Source organism: Paraphaeosphaeria sporulosa (genome assembly GCF_001642045.1).
Source record: "Paraphaeosphaeria sporulosa strain AP3s5-JAC2a unplaced genomic scaffold CC84scaffold_4, whole genome shotgun sequence".
NCBI classification, from domain to species: domain Eukaryota; kingdom Fungi; phylum Ascomycota; class Dothideomycetes; order Pleosporales; family Didymosphaeriaceae; genus Paraphaeosphaeria; species Paraphaeosphaeria sporulosa.
In genome coordinates, this window is record NW_017253363.1 from 936,912 (window position 1) to 954,227 (window position 17,316).

Sequence of the window (17,316 nt, forward strand, 5' to 3'; positions counted from 1 at the left end):
ATTTCTGAAGGGTCGATTGTATAATCAGATCGGACGCCAAATTCAGTGTGGACATGATTCTCGAGGATGGACGAACACCTCACCGTGCGCATGTCCTATTGCAATAAAAGATTTTGGGTGTGCAGAAACTATATACCTTCTTTTTGACTTCTCGAAAAGTTGTTGACTGAGAAGACGGAAGAGTCGTTATCACAACAGGAGGACCCAGAAGAGAGTATCACCCTCACACAACATCTTCGCGGAACGAAGCAATGTTTTCGACGCTCGAACGCGGGTTAAAAATAAAAAAGTGCGAAGTGCGAGGTGCTCACTTCATCTACGGAAGGCCCGCGCTAGCCTAAGAACGGTGCGTGGAAAGGGTCATTGTTGAAAAGAGAAGGTTTGTATGCAACGCTGGCTCCTAGTCATGATGCTTGGAACTGTCCCATACCTGAAGTATTTTGGAGAGTCTCACTGAACAATTAGATACTTGCGAGTATTTTCTCTATGAGGCAACATTATCCCCAATGAAAGTACTTGAAACAATGAGGGTGCGCAATGGTACGGTGCGGGGAGAACAAATTCCAGAGGCCAATTCCCTTACACTGTGATGCACATGGACTCCGGTACAAAAAAATTTCCCAGACACAAGCATCACTAATGCTTGTAAGCATGTAACGCACACTGGGAGACTATGCTCGCCTCACTTGAGACCCCCACTTAGTGACCCTTCTTCAAGCGTAGCGAATCCAGCGCAAAGGTAGGTAACGAAGAAAAGCGCTGCCGCCAAGAACATCCGATTTACACTGGGGAGCAGCGATTAACCATCTCATGTGCGACTTGTCCCGCCTACTTAGGATCCTCATAGGCTCATACAGATTTTCACAATTTTGGTCATCGGGGAAGTCGACTTTGGGGAATAGTAAGCTGGGAATATTCTTCCCGAGTTCGGTAATGCCCAGCACAGTGCATTCTGCGGCTGTCAGACCAATAGCAAGGAGCTGTCCATCATATCAGCACAGCAAATTCGTGCTTCGCCTGACCGATATCAGCTCACAACTTCACTTGCGTGGTTTGCCGCCGCCGTACATCCATCAAACAGGAGCATGGGTTTGCCTTCGAGGCGTTCACACCAATTTGATACATCGCCAAGTATGCTCATTATCAACGTTGCAACGCCCACCATATTGGCCCAGACCAAGGTGAATGGCTTTAGCCCCTGGAGTACAGTTGCAACGAGATGGGTTGAGAGGCCCAGGACGACAAAAGCGGAGATGATTTGCGTGGCGCGCAGTGCTGCGTCCCAAATGGGCTTGAGATGCGAAGTTGGAGGAAGATCTCCAAAAAATGCGTTCGGCGTAGCGTGCATGGCAGGACGCAATGAAAGGACTCGTTGATTGTTCCGGCGTTTCGGATTGTTGATTGAATGAGCACCTCTCTGCAACTGTCCAGAAATCAGAGTTTCGAGTTTTCGGAGAGCGTAGTGGACGTAAACATCAATCATTCATATCGTGTGGGTATCTAACGAATGACAAGAAAGACGAGTCGCAACGCAGCACCATGGGGTAACTACACCGTTTTAATCCTCCTCCCCCCACTCCTTGTTCGAACGATTACACCACGTTGCACCGGACAAATCCCTAATAAATAGCCATCGACCCATTGCACACAACTCCTGCCACTACCCGTCTACCGATCGCCCAGCCACTCACATCATTCTACCTCTTTCCCGTTCAGTAGCCCTTCTTCTGGCGCAAGAACGTCATCGTAGCCGACACGAGCAGGATCACAACCGTGAAGAACAAGAAGACTGTGTCAGCCTGTGCCTCTTTGCATCTGGCGTTCAACTGGCCCTCACGGTCGTTGAATGGACCATTCCAGCACTGGTATTCGCCCTCTACCTTTGGGAGTTTCTTGTAGCAGCCGCCGTTGAAGAGATGGTTGTGGTACAGGTTCAGCATGTTCTCAGGGCTTGTGTCGCTGCACTTCGGGACGCCAATCTGGATGGCCAGCAGCTGTAACGATGAGGTTTGTTAGTGTTGCTTCGGGTGACAAACGGCGGAATATCATAGGATCAACGTACCACACCGCCGGCTATGTTGAGAAGTATCACGACACCGTCGATGATTAGTCCAACCATGCCTTGCAAAACAGAGATCCACTCTGCAGCGATACCAACAATCGCTGTGAGGAAGGTCACACCACCAACGAACGCAGTGTAGCGAAGAGAGATGGGCGAATCAAGGGTTGGTCCTTGGCCCTTGATCATGCCGACAGACAGTCCGAGGACGACGGCCGCAAAGACGACTTGGAATCCGCGGATCGCGAAGTTGAGGATCGGCGAAGTCATTGTGGGATGTGATTGTGGGACGCACGACCGGTGAGAAAGGTGTGACGAATGTCGAGCGCTTGCGGGTGTACTGCAATGGCAAATGTACGTACGTGCGACAGGTAGGTATGGTGAAAGTGACGTCGTCCTCAAGTAACGGGTCGTATTCGCAAATTATTGCCTCCAGATTCACTCGAGGTGGAAGGTCTTGCGCGACGCAGAGCAAAATCGTAGGCAAAGGTTTGTGATGAGGAAATCAAGATGGCAGCAGGCGACGGAGGGTCCACTATATGTCCCCCAGGCAAGCCTTCTGTGACGCACAAGCCTTGCGCTGCCGCCCGTTCCTCCTCCAGATCACCCCCAAAGATGGCCATCGTGCGTCGGCACAGCCCTGCGCTTCTCGTCAAGATGCCCGTGCGACCCTGATTAGGCTCCCGTGCGTAGGAAACGGCGTCGTTGCCTGAAGGATCCTGGTCGGCCCCCAAACGAGCTAGCCAACCACGTCGCGAGGGTTATATCGGCAACTGAAGAACCTGCATAGATCCAGATGGCAGTGTGGCAGGGAACGGCGTCACGCCTTGAAACCGCTGTTCTGCTCCGCCGTCATTGTCGCACGTTTGGTATGCATCACCGAACAGCGCCACGCCCCAGGACTACTCAATCAAGCGTATTACCAGAATGGCAACGACAGAACCGACTCTGTAGGGCAGGTTATTTGAAAGCGATGGTGGTGGAGACACTTTAAGATCGTTAAGAGATTGATGCTCTTATTCGGTGGGGCTGATTTGGTATCAAGTCCAAAAATGGCACCTGCCTAGTGTATATGAGGTTAGTGGCTGCCTTCTTACAGCGGTCCTCACGAGGCTGACTCAATACGTACGCGGGTCCTGTTTGTGTTCATCGTGGTGCAAGTTGAATGGAGGCAGTATACCGATGCTGCTTCTCAACGATGCTGTTTACCCTACTTTGACAAGCTCAGCACATATCGTCAGGCGTCATCAGTAAATCTAAAGTCGCACGTTTAGGACCTGTTCACTAACTCAAGATTGAGTGCTTGCCTCTTTCCTCGGCAGACGACCACTTCGCGGCCTTCTAGACAGCAAATAATGCTCGCTCAAAGACTATCTGCGTCTCAGAGACTTCTTTGCTTGTCGTTTTCGGTGGATTTCAGTGAGTTTTTTTTGCAGTAACAGTGCAAGGTTCGTACCAAAAGACGGGCCCTGCCTGCGATACAGGCAACCGTGCAAAACTCGAGTCACGGCAGATGTACACGCAGAAAGCGTAGCGAAGAAGTCCCGCGGTACTGCCGCCAAATCCATCGTACGTAATATTTTACGGAGAAATAGCGTGTGGAAGCGATGCATGTACACATTCTTCGAAGTATTCTTTCACCAGCCCATGTTACGTCTCAACTGCGTCTTGATACTCTTGCTGGCGCGCGTTTACTCCAAATACACGGGTATCCCGTAGACAACAGCAGCAGCCCCGTTCAAATACCTCAACACACATGCTTTCCTTGCATCTCTGACTGCTTCATCCAAACCAATGCCTCGTCTTCTTTCTACCCTAACGCTTGCATCCTCGCGGGCGTTACCCTTTCGCGACTTGTTCGCTACCCTCGGGGTGTCCATCTCCTCAACGAGCTGCGCGGCCCTGCTCTTTCCTTTCTTCTTCTTAACCGTAGGTGGCGGCTCAACAACAACTTCATCCTCGGGGTCTGGCTCTGGCCACAGTCCCCACAGCTCGCCAGCTCTGACAGCGAGACGATCGCAGTCTTTGTCCGTGACGTCCCAGAGCATGCCCAACACTGCCGGCGCTCCCGCAGTAAGGTAGCTTGAGAGCATGCCAGAAGGCTCATATATCCCGTTGTCTGACAGATGAACGCTCGAGCAGCCAAAAAGGAACGTAGTTGCGCAACCGGACTTCTTCTTCTCTGGTTCTGACTGCGTTTTCCCATTCAGATACAGTCGTCGCACAGCCTTCGAACGTATGTACTGCGCTCCACTGCCATGTCCAAAGAACAGTACCAGCTGGTCGTTCCTCAAGCAATCTTCGAATTCCTTCTCTAAAGGCGGTCGGTTGGCGATGTGCGTCCAGGTACCTTGCATACTGTCCAAATGAGGCTTAATTGTCTTGGATGTGTGACCCAAATCCCCCGAAGGATTGAGCATGCTTGTACCGCCTGCATCGGCGGAAATGTAGTGCCCAATGGGTGCATTCTGGGTCGCGGTTGGCAATCTGGCTGCGAGCAAGCGTTCTCGCAACGCGGCCAGCGAAGGAAGTCGAGATATTGAGAGCTTCTCGAGACATGGGACCGATTCCCAGGGAAGCATATGCAGATCTTTGTCCAATATGAGGATGGTGTGGGCAGATACCGGTGACACCTTTGTTGCACTGTCATAGTAAGCGCGCAAAGCTTCGTGCGTTTCAATGACCATAGAGTCAAAATCAATCTCATCGTAAGCGTTCGGCTCGCCGTTGAATTGGAGGATGTCAACAACGAAGTAAATGAGGTCTGTGAGTGCTTCGTCGAGATCGAGGTCTGGATTGGAAGCGTCACCTAGGCCGATGAACAACTCCAGTACTCTTGGGTCAAGGCTCGGTCTCTTTTGCTGCCCCCTCTTCTGTCTCGAAGGTAAGTGGCGATCCAGGATATTGTCAAAGGATTTGCGGAAGCGAGCTAAGAGGCCCGGTTGATGAACGTGATCCGAAAAGATGCCCCGGAAGCCACCAAGCCAGATTTTCTCGATGTTGAGCAGCAGCTCGCGGAGTTTGACATCTAGTGCTTCACGGTCTTCCCACCATTGTCTTCTGCCTTCTCTTGAAGTCAGATCCTTAGCATTTCGCGTCGTAAAGTCGCTGAGCTCAATGATCTCTTCAAGCTCTCGTTTGCCGTCCGCGAAAGTAAACTCCTCCTCATCCAGGTCGCGGGAAGAATGACGAGCCAACGGTAGTCGCAGGACAAAGGGAGACGTGTTCCTTTGGTAACGAGTGATGTACAGCTCGTCTTGTTCTTCGCTCAGCGCTAACGATACAACACACCATGTCTCGGGTATAATGTCGATGTAGTCATGTTGAAAGTCGGTTGGTGATGCGATAAATCGCTGTTTTCCAGTGAGCTTCGGCCATTGTAAACACACTTCTCGTGACATGACTTCTTGGTCAACCTCCACTGAGTCCTGAGCAAGTGCCAAAGCATGGTGCTTGGGGATTTCTACGTTTTGTCAGCGACGCTTACGTAGATGACAAACAATACCTACCACTCATGTATGCAGAATACAGCGGGTGAATAGACCCGCGTATGCGACCTTGAGATACAGCGGAAAGGAGAATCGTAGCATGGCTCAAAGCTGCGCAGAGCTGTCGGAATACGTGATTACTGGCAGCAGTAGCGTGCTGAGCGTGTGCCTCGACCAACTTTTCGCGAGCGTTCTCGATCAGTTCAACGAAGTCATCTCCACCTTGCTTTTTCCCACGTGCGAGTTTCGTGCTAGGCTTGACAGCTGGGCGCTTGGCAGCGATTCCTTCAGACGATCGACGGTCCTTTGGCGGGATGGAAGGGAACGCAATCGTAGATTCGGGTAAAGTGTTGAAGGTGAAATCGTTGGATATGCTCGTGATAGCCTGTGCTAGCATTGCCTTGAAGCGTACCCAAGCATGAGACCCTTCCCGGTCTTGTTCTGACATCTCAACTCTACTCAAAACGTCCATGGCTTTCGCAACGTCTTCTTGCAGGAGATATGTGGCAACACGTCTGTACAAAATGTCGGCTTGAATCGCATCGAGTGACGCACAGTGCTCAGTAGCACTTTGTTTCCCATTATCAGGCAAAGTGGCAGCCTTAGTCGAAATTTTCGAAGCTGCTGTGGGTGCGGTTTTGAGGGGAGCTTTACGAGTCGTGCGGGTCATGGTCGTCTTCGTTACAGTCTTGCGAATAGTTGTCTTTTCAGGATTTTTGACAGTCGTTGTTCGAGTTCTCACAGTTCGTGTCGTTTGAACCAACGCTGGCGTTGACTCTTCCAGAGTGAGGGCAGATACATTTTTGGTCAAAGCATCCAGACTGGAAGTAAAGCTAGTCCTGGAACTGATGTATGAGGGCGAAGATAAGTACGTTAGTAGTTTTTCCAAGGTATCGTATTCGGCCATCTCTTCGTCGAACCGTTGGCTTACGTGATGCATTCTCGCAAGGGACAGATGATACGAAACAGTGCTCAAGTGCTTTGAGGACTGAGATATATCTAGTCCGTCGAACAAAGGCTGTGCTTTATCGGGTCTGCCACTCTGGATCCATAAATCAGCGAGACGGCTGGCATGATCCACAAGCAAAGTGCGGGAACCAATGGCGGAAGCCACTTTTTCTGCTTGTTGGAGTACGTAGACAGCCTCTTCGAGCATGCCTTGGCTTGCTATGACGATTGAATGCTGTATCAAGGCCCTATATAGCGACGGCACCAGCGACCAGAACTCCGGTCCTTTGAGCGCCTCGTGGGTGATAGAACTGGTAATCGATGTGCCTTTCTCATCGCGAATGGAGCTTAGAGGGTCGAAAGGTGCACCTGTCGGTCCTTCTGCTGAGACAGCTTTGCGAGTATTGACGTGGCCCTCTCGCGCAGCCCAGATACGTCGATTGACCAAGACTGCCTGTCGAGCGTGTCTCGCCGCGTTCTTGTAGTCTCCCTTGCTTGCACAGAGCAGAGATGAAACATAGCAGGCTTCTGCTACAATATTGTTGAACGTCATGCGCATGGAATGGGTTGCGGATGGCTTCGATAGGTCGATAAAGGTAGGATCCTTTCCAGCAAGTGTCTCGGCGGCGCAGAGTATGGTTTCGCTATTGTGCGTAAGTCAAGGTGATGGAATATGAAAGGCGAGATCTAACCATTTCGAAGTGTTGCCAGTACCCAAGAGGTACTCAGCGTAGCCTATGTGCCACCGCAGCTTTGCTTCAATCGATGCGGTTGCATTCAACAAAAACTCAGCTTTAGCGAAAGCCAGCCCTGCTTTGCCAGAATAGCCCAGTCTCAAGAATTGCAAGCCCAGTGTATTCAGAGCTAAGATTAGTTGTGATTGATCTGTGCCCTTTCGAAGCTCCAGAACCCGAACAAGGAGGTGGATAACTGGGAGCGCTTCATATTCTTCGCCCTTAGCGCAGAGAAAGTCCGCACTTGCTTGTATCGCCTCGAGCCAGTTTTGAGTATTATCAACTCGATCCTCCACCTCATCCCACGATTTGGTGGCATCCAACATATTCTGCCAGGTACTAAAGCAGTCGCGAAGCTGCTGAAGCGACAGGTCTCCTCGGTGCAATAAGGTTTTGAGAAGGATCATAGACCTTAGGTGATCTCCGAATCGTGCCAAACCCCCATCCTCTGTTTGATAAATGTCACCGTCGCTTTCCCACTGATAATCGTCCGAAAAATAGGCGTTCGATATGATGTTCGGATACATCTGCGATAGCTGCAGAAGTAGTAGGTGCAGCCTCTTTCGTCTCAGCGGAAATTGGTGAGGTGTGTATATGCTCAGAAGGCGGTCTGTTATGGCTTGTAGCGACGAGTTGAGGGCAGCATCCCAAGAGCGGTTTCTAGATAGCGTTTGTTGGTATGTTTCTAGCTGCCATTCCAGGAGTGCTCCGCGCGCAGCAGCAGGGCAATTGGCGTCGTCGAAGAAAGCGAGCTCCTGGGATTTGCCCAGACCAAACTTCGTGAAGGAGCGATGATACAACCGCAGGACTCTTCCTAGATCACCAATTAGAGAGTCTTGCCTAAAGACATGCACGACATGGTGCTTTGAAGTCGCCTTGACAATCTCTTGACATAAGCCCCCATCAAGTGATGTCTGAAGACACTGTGTGTACGCCTGACGGGACTCCTGGAAACGATCAAGCGCGTGTAGCTCTTCGCCTAGTCTTTCTAGCTTCGAGGTGAGCTGTCCGGCTTCTTTTTCGGCTTGAGGCCGTGAATAGAGAAGCGTAGTAGACCTTTGCATAGTTTTGAGTGCAGACGAATCGCATTTTAGTTTTTGTAGAGGTCGACGGAAAGCCGAATACAGATTGGAGAATTTGACAAAGACCGACTTTGCTCCTTCTTGAGACGCGAGACTCGCATCGTCGTTACCTGCGGGCTCTCCCTCGAGCTGTGATATGAGGCGTATGCAGTCCTGGATCAATTTATCGAGCTCTTCCCAGGTGGCCTCTGATGAAAGTGGGAGTCTGCAACAGACTGACACGGAATCGACAGTGCTCCTCGCAAGCTTCGTAACCAGCGCAAAACGCGCTTGGTATGCGGTTATTTGTCTAGGCGAGGCATCATCAGGAGGTCGGCTTCCGATGAATCGTCTAGAAAAAGGAATGCTTGCTGCAATGATGCGTATACAGTGCCCACAAAGTGTCACCGACCAGTCTGTCTTGTCTGGTGAAGACGCAGTTGAAATGATACGGGTCGCCACCCGTCGTAATGCATGAACTTCTATCAGCAGCGTCTCCAGATCCCGGACAGTCCCATCCAAGCTACCAGAGAGGCTTTCGAGAGCAGCGTTGATAGTGGCGTCCTGATCAGTTCGTGAGGGATCTCTTATATAAGCTTCTAGAGATACAGTGGCGATGCGGACCGATCGAACCGCAGCTGTGGGCCCAGTTTGTGTGGCTGTAGAAGAGGAGGAATCACCCAACCAACGAAGGGCTTCGTCGGGAAGATCTGCAGCGCGTGCGAGTGAGACGAGGGTGTGATTCTTAGCTCCAGCCAGACTCTTCCCATTCCTTTGGGAAAAGTCGGTACTATTTCCCGTGCCCAACAAGTTCGAATACAAGGACTCGGCTACCTTGTACTTCTTTACGGCAGGCAAGGTCGATCGCCTTGCAAACGCCACGAGACATTTTGCAAAGGGTTCAACGAGCTCCTTATCCTTGCTGCCTTTGTGTTGGGCTAGAGTCCACCATCTCTGCCGTATCCCGAACGCGAGATGTTGCAGGCACAGGACGATATCTGGAGACGGTTGTGGCAGGTCTTGATCGGCGGACATAGAGATGCTTGGACAAAGTTGAAGGATAGTCTGAGCGAGTGATTCCAGTTGGCGCGCTGCTTTAGCTTGATGGGCCTTCTCCTTTGCAGTGTGCAAGATGAGGTTGGTGGGGTTGGAAGGATGGGACAGCTTGAGATAGCTCCATGCCGTTTCTACAAGGCGTGGACGTTTTGTTCTTCCAAGCACACGCAGCACGTAAATCTGCAGGTTGATGATGATGGGTATGGCGGCGCTGCTGTGATGGACATCGCCGAAGTCTAGGAGAGCTGCTAAGCTCTCCTTTTCCGATGATGGCGCCTGCTGTGATGTGGACCGACTAGATGCAGGTCGAGCATCCTCTGTGGCATTCGCTCTGCGAGTACATGCATCCAGCCTCTTCTTCAACAAGCGCATCTCCTTGACGGCAAGGCTATCCAAGCCATGAGTCACCAGCTTTCCAATTAGCGACAGCCGTCCATTTTCCAGAGCCAGCTCAGGGGAGTCCTTGCCCACAAACTGGATCCCTTCTGATGTATTCAGGTATGCGAATGCAAGTCTGGCGCACTCGGCAGTCGCAACCAAGCCCGAGTCGGGGCTCGTGAAGGTCGAGTAGGACGAGGAGCGGCGCAACGGCGTCGGCTTCGTGGGCGAGTTCGTGATCTGGCTGACGGAGCGTTCTTTGAGCGGACGCTGCGATGTCGCGGTGCTTTTGGCTTGGGACGTGTGTGCAACCTTCGCCGAAGCTGTGGGGGTTCTAGGCCTCTGTGGCGTCGCGGGCGTTTTGAGCGCGTCGGCGAGAGACTTGAGGGTCGCGTTGACCGTCTGGGTGGCAAGCACGTATCGCTGGCGGGGAGTCAGAAGCGCGGCTGCATCTGCGCCAGGCTCCGTCCTCGCAGAAGCAGCTGTCCCAGGCCGTCTGCGAGCTGTCGACTGGGCGCTGGGTGCTCTTGCGCTCCTGCTGCGGATGTTCTCTTTTTGCGACTGCGCCGCGTCTCCAGACAGCTTGAGTAGTTCTTGAAGCTCCGCGACGGTCGCGGCGGTACATGTTGCCATGTTGCGCAATTCGGTTTCGATGTTTTTCAGGCGCGTCGTCGTCGCGCCCTCTCTTGCCATGGTGTCGGGGGTGGGTTGGTGTGCGAGTGCACGTCTTCATAGGGAGGCTAGTATATACATTGCAGGAAGAGGAAGCCAGAGCCGAAGTGGTGTACAAGAAGATGTCCTGTGCTATCGCCGGCGCTGTTCCGTCCCACGTTGCCAGCGTAAACAGTCTAGGTGATTTCTGCCTTAGCGCAGCCGCAGGGGTTCGCGTCGCGCCGTCTGTGACGCCATGGACCATGGCCCGGCCTCGTTCACTCTCACCACACGCCTCCCAGAATCCTGTGCAGAGCCTTTTACGCGAGCCGACGGGCCTGCAGTCCATCGCGCTTGCATTAGTCTTACATGAGACGAACGCCATTCCTGACAAAAATACTACTGCCCGCTGGAGGCCAGACAGCGGCAATGCTGGATGTCTTGATTGACCACCAAGCTCACGGCTACCAGTACACATGGTTATTGCGCAGTATTCCGTCGCCAACACTTGAGTCACGCATGCATGTGTATGTCACTGTATCCGACCGTAGGTAAGATCGTTGCTTTGACAGGGAAGGCAGTGTACAGCCCGACAATGCTCCGCAAGCCAGATTGGGATAAAACATGGGAGGCTTAGTAGCGCATGTGCTCCGCCTCGCAACACAACCCCCAACCTGCCAAGCCAAGTGAAAGGATATATACTGACATGCCTTTCTCCTGTCATCACTCTGCATACTGCACTAATGACCGATCAATAGCATTTGAGATACTTCAACACTACAACCGATCCTAGCTATACCCAGAAGCACAAGGGAGACATAAATCAACACCACACCTCTGTCTCCCGACATTGACTTCGGAAGCCTCAGAATGGGAGTCCCGGAGAAGACCACACCCCTTCACAACGCCGATGCCGCAGAGCCGGCCCCGCCCGCATACGTCCAAAATCAACCACTACCAAATTACCTTTGCAGCGAATCAAAAGCCGCACCGCAACAACAATTCTCGCTACAGCCCCAACATCTACGCTTCCCCTCCCAATTCAATGTCTACACCCACTTCAGCACCTTCACCCTAGGCCCCCACCAGGATGATAAGCTCTTCACCGTCGTCCAAACCGGCCTTCGAAAACCCATGGCGCTCGTCCAAGGCGACGACAAAAAGGCGCCGCCGCTTTCCACCCTCAAAATGAAAGGCCTGGGCAGCACCTCCGTGCTCACCATCTTCCCCCACGAGGGCGGCGAGGTCTTCGAGCCTCTGGAGATCACCATCGAAAACCACTCTTCCAAGCATTGCTTCTGCATCGCGCTTCCCAACAAGGCTCCACATTATTTTGAGTGGCGCAGTTCAAAGAGCGAGGAGGTGCAGGCGCTCGGGTCGTACAAGCGCGGCTGGAAGCTGGTGTGGCTGCGGAAAGATGGAGGGGGGGAGGAGATTGTGGCTGCGAGCGCGCTGAACAACACCATGAGCATGAAGAAGGGGCTCAAATTTGGCTTCTTCAATGCGGGCTTGGACGGGACGCTCGGGGATACGTTTCATATTGCGGCGGTCACGACGGCGATGAATGATTTCGAGATGTTCTTGAGTACCAAAACCGCGATTTCGGGGAATGCTGCAACAGCTGCGAGTGTGGCTTCGGTGTCGGCCGTGACTTCGTGAGAAAGGTTCAAGATATCGCCATGCGCATTGCTTGGTGATGGGCGGCACCGCTGCCGCACATTACGATAGTTAGACATTTAAGATATGTAAGATAGATCGTGAGAGGGCATAAGCCTAATGACACTAGCAACGACAAGCTACCTGCACCACGAGACTTGGGAGTGTGGGCACCCCATTGCTCCTCCTGGGGCAAGTCAGCGCTCATGACTTTTCGACGATATACTGCAGCCCAAAATAATTCAAAAACGGCTGATAACAATCCCAAGCAAGGCGCAACCAACCCAAAAGTACCATAACGCCTCGCTATGTGGTATAAATATTCCCAACCCCAGCAGCCGTGGAAGACCCCCCGGAACCTGAACACCAGTATCAGGGACAGTAACACATCCAGCTACTGACTTTGCAGCGGCAGCAACCTCCCTGCATCCACAATGATCTGTTCGTCGAGCCGAGAAGCAATATCGCCGTATTCCAGCCGCTTCCACGTAGATATTCGCGCTTGGTTGGTATCCACTTCGAACACGCGGATTCGTCGGTGGTAGCCGTCGTATCCACCGTATCCTCCAAAGCCACTCCCGCCAGCGTAGCACATCCATAGCTCCGGGTCGCTCTGCTGATTCTTCGAGAGCATGCAGTAATCGTTCGCGTGATCATGGCCGCAGGAAACGACTTTGATGCCTTGTTCCACCAAGGCGTCCTTGAAATGTGTGTTGAAGCGGGGTGCTGTAACGCGCTCTTTCCATTGACCAAGCCTTTCGTTCTCTACAATGCTATATTCTGGCAGAGGAATGTGAATAAAGGCCATGTCCATGTGTATGTGCGTGTACTTCATATGCGATTCTTTCAAACTATCGGCGGCTTTCTTGAACCACTGTATTTGGTTCGGCTTGAGCCAGTCGTAGCCTTTGAACTTCTTTTCGTCCGGGGAGTAGGCGTGGGTGTCGAGGAAGTAGAGCGTGAGAGCAGAGTGTTTATTCGCGCCGTGAGCGAGCACTTCAACAAAGTAGTTGCCGACGCCCATGCTGCCGTCGATGGAGGTGGGCCCAGCTTCGGAGAGCGAGTATGGAAGCGATTCGTAGAGTTGCATCTGGATGCCGCGGCTGATTACCCCTTCGTCATCATGATTGCCGAATATGGCGGCGTACGGGATCTTGCGCTCGATCAAGACGGCGGTAATTTTGAAGAGTGCGCTGGGAACGTCGGGTGCCGTACCACCGTTGACCTGATCGCCAGAGAGGACCACCATGTCAGGCTTCTCTTCGTCCAGCACTCTCTCCACAAACTCCATAGTCCTCGTGTCGGCATCGCAATGTCCGCCGTTGTAATCCTTTGGCTCGGGGTCTCTGCAAGGTCGTATGCCAGTGCTGAGATGCAGATCTGAAATCTGCATGATCTTGAACTTGCCGTCCTTGGTGATTCTAGGCACAGGTTTCTTGACCGCCTCCGGTTGTCCCCTACGAATTGACAAATGCGGCACCTTGTCGTCACCGCCGGTATCTAGGTGTATGGCTCCGTTGGCGACCAGCTGCCATCCAGGACGAGACTCTGTCGCATCTGCGCCGAACAGCACATCTACCGCTGTTATGGTCTTCTTCGAATCGCTTGCGTGCCGCTTGGCTGATCGCTTGATCCAGATGCCTGCAGGGCGCGATTCCCATTTCTCGGATGCTTGCGTCTTGTCGCCCATAGCAGGATCCAGCTTTCCTGTGCGCACGTCCACGATTACTTTGTCCTCATCTGTGAGCTCCTCCTCCTTCTTGCGCTTGATGTGAACATATGCCTTGGACACCCAACCTGTACCCAGGTACAAGTCTTTCTCCACGCGGTGCCATAGTTCTTGATCGAGCTGGCATTTGGAAATCGGATTCAGGGATGAGCAAGTCTGTATAGTAATGTCGGTGATTACGAGGCCCTCGTGGTGCAGCGGGAGGTGGTTGTGCACAGCCTGTGGGAGCACACTGTAGCGACTATCGAGGAACAATACGAGGAGGAAGACTGCGGATGCGAGCACACCGAGCTGGACCGACGTCCGCACCTGGTTCACAGTCAGTATGGCGGGACAGCGAGAGCGTGGGAGGACTTGCGATTCTGCGCGGCGCAGGCATGGTGCTGGAAAGACCTCCGCGGGGAAACTGTTAGACACACACCGCAGGTGCGGTCGTTTAATGATATCAATGAGTTTCAGCACAGCAAGTAGCCATAGTCGTATGCGCTTGTGTGCTTGGGTTTCGGAAGAGGCGTGAAGCGTAGGGGTGCAGGTGACTTGTTTCAACGTCTGCAAGTCGGCATGTCGGCTTGGCTTCAAGCTCAGTGCCACTTCCGGGCGCACCTCCGCTTCGCCGTCCGATCCCCTCTCCCCTGCGCGTACTACAAGCCATGCGCTGTTCAGGCTTAATTGCGCGCACGTCTGCTCAGCTGCACTTGCACTCGATCAAAAGGAGCTTTGCGACAAGCTCGTTCCTCAGACGAGCTTTCCAGGGTATGCACGCCATCCGCTCTTTCCTGCCGAGGAGCTGCTCACATCCGCACAGACGGCGATGTTGTGCTTCTGAAGGATAAGAAGGCTGCCAGCCATGAGGGCGTGTTGGTGAAGCTACAGGCCGCAAAGCAAACCCACACCCATCGTGGAAACCTGGCGCATGCGGACATCATCGGAAAAGAGCCGCGACAGCTCGTGCATTCGACGCGCGGAAATGCCTATCGCATTCACGAGCCCACGCTTGCAGAGTACGTCCGTTTGACGCCGCGCTTGGTTACTCCTGTGCGTCCACTGCACCGAACGCGCTCTAACGCCTTCAAAGCGAGTGAACCACGTCTAACAGAGGCTAGATCTACCCGTCCGACGCGAACCTGATCGTGTCCCTTTTAGACCTTCACGTCGAGACGCCCTCGGAAAGCCCCAACGGTAACTCGCCTGTGGAGATACTCGAGGCTGGTACGGGCCATGGCGCACTGACGTTGCACCTTGCTCGCGCAATACATGCTGCAAACCCACGGCTGCCCAAGCTTCAAAACTACACTTCCGAGCAAGAGGCAGAAGACCCCGTCTACCTAGGGGAGTCCATGGCCGACCTACAAGACGCAAATATCGAGACCTGGCGCGCGAATCGGGGCGCCATCGTACACACGTTGGATATCTCCGGTAAACACTCGAAGCATGCGCGCAAGATTGTAGAAGGCTTTAGGCATGGCATGTATGCAGGCAGTGTTGACTTCCACGTGGGAGATCCCGCGTCCTGGATTACGGAACAGCTGAAGGTCAGGAAGACTGAAGATCCCTTCCTGTCCCATGTGCTGCTGGATCTCCCGGGTGCTGACTCGTATCTGGACGTTGTGGCATCAGCGCTGCAAGTCAATGGCTTGCTTGCAGTCTTCAATCCGAGCATCACTCAGATTGTGGAATGTGTTGAGAAAATTCGGAAGGACAGAATGCCGTATCTGCTCGACCAAGTCGTCGAGCTAGGTGCGAGCACTATTCGTGAATGGGATGTGAGGGCTGTACGTCCCAGGGCAACCCTAAGGAAAGCGGAGCTGAAGGACACGCCAGATTCGTCGTCCGGTGACGAACCAATAGACCCTGTCAAAGGACAAGAGGCTCGAGACAATGAGCTGGCACGGGATCTTGCCAAGAACGAGGAGAAGTGGGCAATGGTATGCCGGCCTAAGGCAGGGCTGGAGGTAGTCGGTGGCGGGTTTATAGCTCTCTGGCGTAAGATGGAGCCTGCCAATCTATCCGAGTCCCCGGAAGCCTCGCCTGCCCCAGCGGCTACGGAGGAGGCATAGGTTCTCTGTGTGCAAATAGACCAATGTACAACGTGACGCGCTCACCGCCTTTGCACTGTGCCAGGCTTGAAGCTGTCAAGATGCACCCGTTCACTCGACTATTGCGCGCCACGTGAAAGTCTGCGTTACCTAACGTCTGCCCCGCGGCAAGCTTGGAGCTCTCTCGTCCAGCAGATGGGGGAAGCAGCTCAGCACTAAGCTCACGGCCCATGGTCTGTAGAAAAGGAAGTGGGTGTTGTGCGCTGGCAAAGGGCCAATGCCCGCCATGATTGGCCCAGCATCGGAGGGCACGAACGCTGGGCCAATCCTGCACAGACAGTCGCGCTTTCCACTCTCACTGGGCGCGCATTTAACAGTACCTCCGCCCTTCCCCATCATCCCACCCCACCAGTTTCCCTCTGAGCCTTGGAAGCGCAACATGAGCGGTGCGGGCGAGAACCGGTAAGCTTCCTCCGGCCTGCTTGATCGACGAACTTGGTCTGATGGCAGACAGGAGCAGCTGGCAGCGGCCTCAGGGACGAGGCAACCGCGCCTCGAGCTCGAACAATCCCAGCAAAGAGGGCGCGAGGCAGCAAGCCATGTCGGCAGTGTCTGGCAACGCGTGGAAGGCCAAGGGCCAAGGCCAGGGCGGCGCTGAGCGCGCGCCCGCGCCGGCTCCCAGCGTCCCTGCGGAGCAGCACGTACCTGTGAAGGACTTCAATGCCGGCGAGGTCAAGGAGTTCTTGAAGAAGAGTAAGCGCACAGAGCTGGCAGCGGGGCATCGCCTGAGGCGCAGAATTCTTGATACCCCTCGGAGCTTCCCCGCAGAATCGCGAGCTGCCTCTAACGTGTGCTGCAGAATATCTTGAGAGCGTCGCAGGTATATCCTCCTCGAGCAGCGCATCTACACCAGCCACGGGGACTAACGCCAAACCTCTAGACCAGCCGTCGGCATACCACAAGGTGCAGGGTGACTCGGTAGCAAAGAGGAGCAGCGGCGCCTGGGGATCACGAGGTATGTCTGAGATGCACCGGTGGAGAAATGCTCGACTGACGTCAACGCAGGCAACATGCCGCACCTCATGCCCAGCGGGCAGGACTTCTTCACGCAGCTCAAGAAGCAGCTCGTGGCCCTCGACCAGGGCAAGTCTTCGTAGCCGTAGCACGGTCGTCACGCGTTTTCTTCCAGCGGCATTCTAGGGCATAAGGGGAGTTCACGGGCTATCGCATTCTTCGCACCACTCTACACTATACCTGTTTCTTCGCGAAGACGAGCCGGTTCCGTGTCGAAAGACCGGGCAGAATGTGTACATCAAGGAAGGACGGGCATTGCAGCACTAGGCGTTGGCGGAGAATTGCAGTTTTGCTTGCTGGTATAGTAGGGATACCCATCTGTCTGGATTCTCTCATCGGGGGCGTCATCTGGAGCTTGGGAAAGCGGCCAAGGTTCATGTACGGCCCAAGGAATGGTCCATCTGTACATATTCGTAATGGACCACGATAACGTGCAAACCAGCTGT

At 53.5% G+C, this 17,316-nt stretch overlaps 6 protein-coding genes across 6 annotated transcripts; 3 read left to right on the top strand and 3 right to left on the bottom strand.

Moving 5' to 3' along the window:
• Positions 1-1,630: 1,630 nt before the first annotated feature.
• Positions 1,631-2,592, bottom strand: CC84DRAFT_630412 (uncharacterized protein). The gene is made up of 2 exons (XM_018186944.1): positions 2,063-2,592; positions 1,631-1,994 (listed from the first exon to the last, which is right to left on the bottom strand). The coding sequence occupies exons 1-2, from the start codon at positions 2,327-2,329 to the stop codon at positions 1,713-1,715; spliced, it is 549 nt and encodes a 182-aa protein (XP_018037262.1). The 5' UTR covers positions 2,330-2,592; the 3' UTR covers positions 1,631-1,712.
• Positions 2,593-3,750: 1,158 nt separating this feature from the next.
• On the bottom strand, positions 3,751-10,417 carry CC84DRAFT_1143059 (uncharacterized protein; the record flags this gene model as incomplete). Its single annotated transcript, XM_018176391.1, has 3 exons — positions 3,751-5,522; positions 5,569-7,139; positions 7,188-10,417. 3 exons carry the CDS (start codon positions 10,415-10,417, stop codon positions 3,751-3,753), a joined length of 6,573 nt encoding a protein of 2,190 aa, XP_018037263.1.
• A 564-nt stretch (positions 10,418-10,981) lies between these two features.
• On the top strand, positions 10,982-12,170 carry CC84DRAFT_1163196 (uncharacterized protein). The gene has a single exon (XM_018178202.1). It carries the CDS (start codon positions 11,246-11,248, stop codon positions 12,032-12,034), a length of 789 nt encoding a protein of 262 aa, XP_018037264.1. The 5' UTR covers positions 10,982-11,245; the 3' UTR covers positions 12,035-12,170.
• On the bottom strand, positions 12,111-14,292 carry CC84DRAFT_1163197 (phosphoesterase-like protein). Its single transcript, XM_018178203.1, has 2 exons — positions 14,119-14,292; positions 12,111-14,069 (listed from the first exon to the last, which is right to left on the bottom strand). Exons 1-2 carry the CDS (start codon positions 14,137-14,139, stop codon positions 12,426-12,428), a joined length of 1,665 nt encoding a protein of 554 aa, XP_018037265.1. The 5' UTR covers positions 14,140-14,292; the 3' UTR covers positions 12,111-12,425.
• A 70-nt stretch (positions 14,293-14,362) lies between these two features.
• On the top strand, positions 14,363-15,904 carry CC84DRAFT_1195289 (S-adenosyl-L-methionine-dependent methyltransferase). The gene is made up of 3 exons (XM_018181398.1): positions 14,363-14,513; positions 14,566-14,795; positions 14,864-15,904. The coding sequence occupies exons 1-3, from the start codon at positions 14,411-14,413 to the stop codon at positions 15,815-15,817; spliced, it is 1,287 nt and encodes a 428-aa protein (XP_018037266.1). The 5' UTR covers positions 14,363-14,410; the 3' UTR covers positions 15,818-15,904.
• Positions 15,905-16,082: 178 nt separating this feature from the next.
• Positions 16,083-17,305, top strand: CC84DRAFT_1258141 (uncharacterized protein; the record flags this gene model as incomplete). Its single annotated transcript, XM_018184795.1, has 4 exons — positions 16,083-16,258; positions 16,311-16,549; positions 16,656-16,811; positions 16,862-17,305. The coding sequence occupies 4 exons, from the start codon at positions 16,083-16,085 to the stop codon at positions 16,951-16,953; spliced, it is 663 nt and encodes a 220-aa protein (XP_018037267.1). The 3' UTR covers positions 16,954-17,305.
• Between the last annotated feature and the right edge of the window lie 11 nt (positions 17,306-17,316).

Coding starts and splice junctions, on each gene's coding strand:
- CC84DRAFT_630412 (XM_018186944.1), bottom strand. CDS start 2,329: ATGACTTCGCCGATCCTCAACTTCGCGATCCGCGGATTCCAAGTCGTC. Junction 1,995..2,062: donor TCAACATAGCCGGCGGTGTG/GTACGTTGATCC, acceptor TCATCGTTACAG/CTGCTGGCCATCCAGATTGG.
- CC84DRAFT_1163197 (XM_018178203.1), bottom strand. CDS start 14,139: ATGCCTGCGCCGCGCAGAATC. Junction 14,070..14,118: donor TGCCTGCGCCGCGCAGAATC/GCAAGTCCTCCC, acceptor ACTGTGAACCAG/GTGCGGACGTCGGTCCAGCT.
- CC84DRAFT_1195289 (XM_018181398.1), top strand. CDS start 14,411: ATGCGCTGTTCAGGCTTAATTGCGCGCACGTCTGCTCAGCTGCACTTG. Junction 14,514..14,565: donor CCTCAGACGAGCTTTCCAGG/GTATGCACGCCA, acceptor ACATCCGCACAG/ACGGCGATGTTGTGCTTCTG. Junction 14,796..14,863: donor CGCCGCGCTTGGTTACTCCT/GTGCGTCCACTG, acceptor AACAGAGGCTAG/ATCTACCCGTCCGACGCGAA.
- CC84DRAFT_1163196 (XM_018178202.1), top strand. CDS start 11,246: ATGGGAGTCCCGGAGAAGACCACACCCCTTCACAACGCCGATGCCGCA.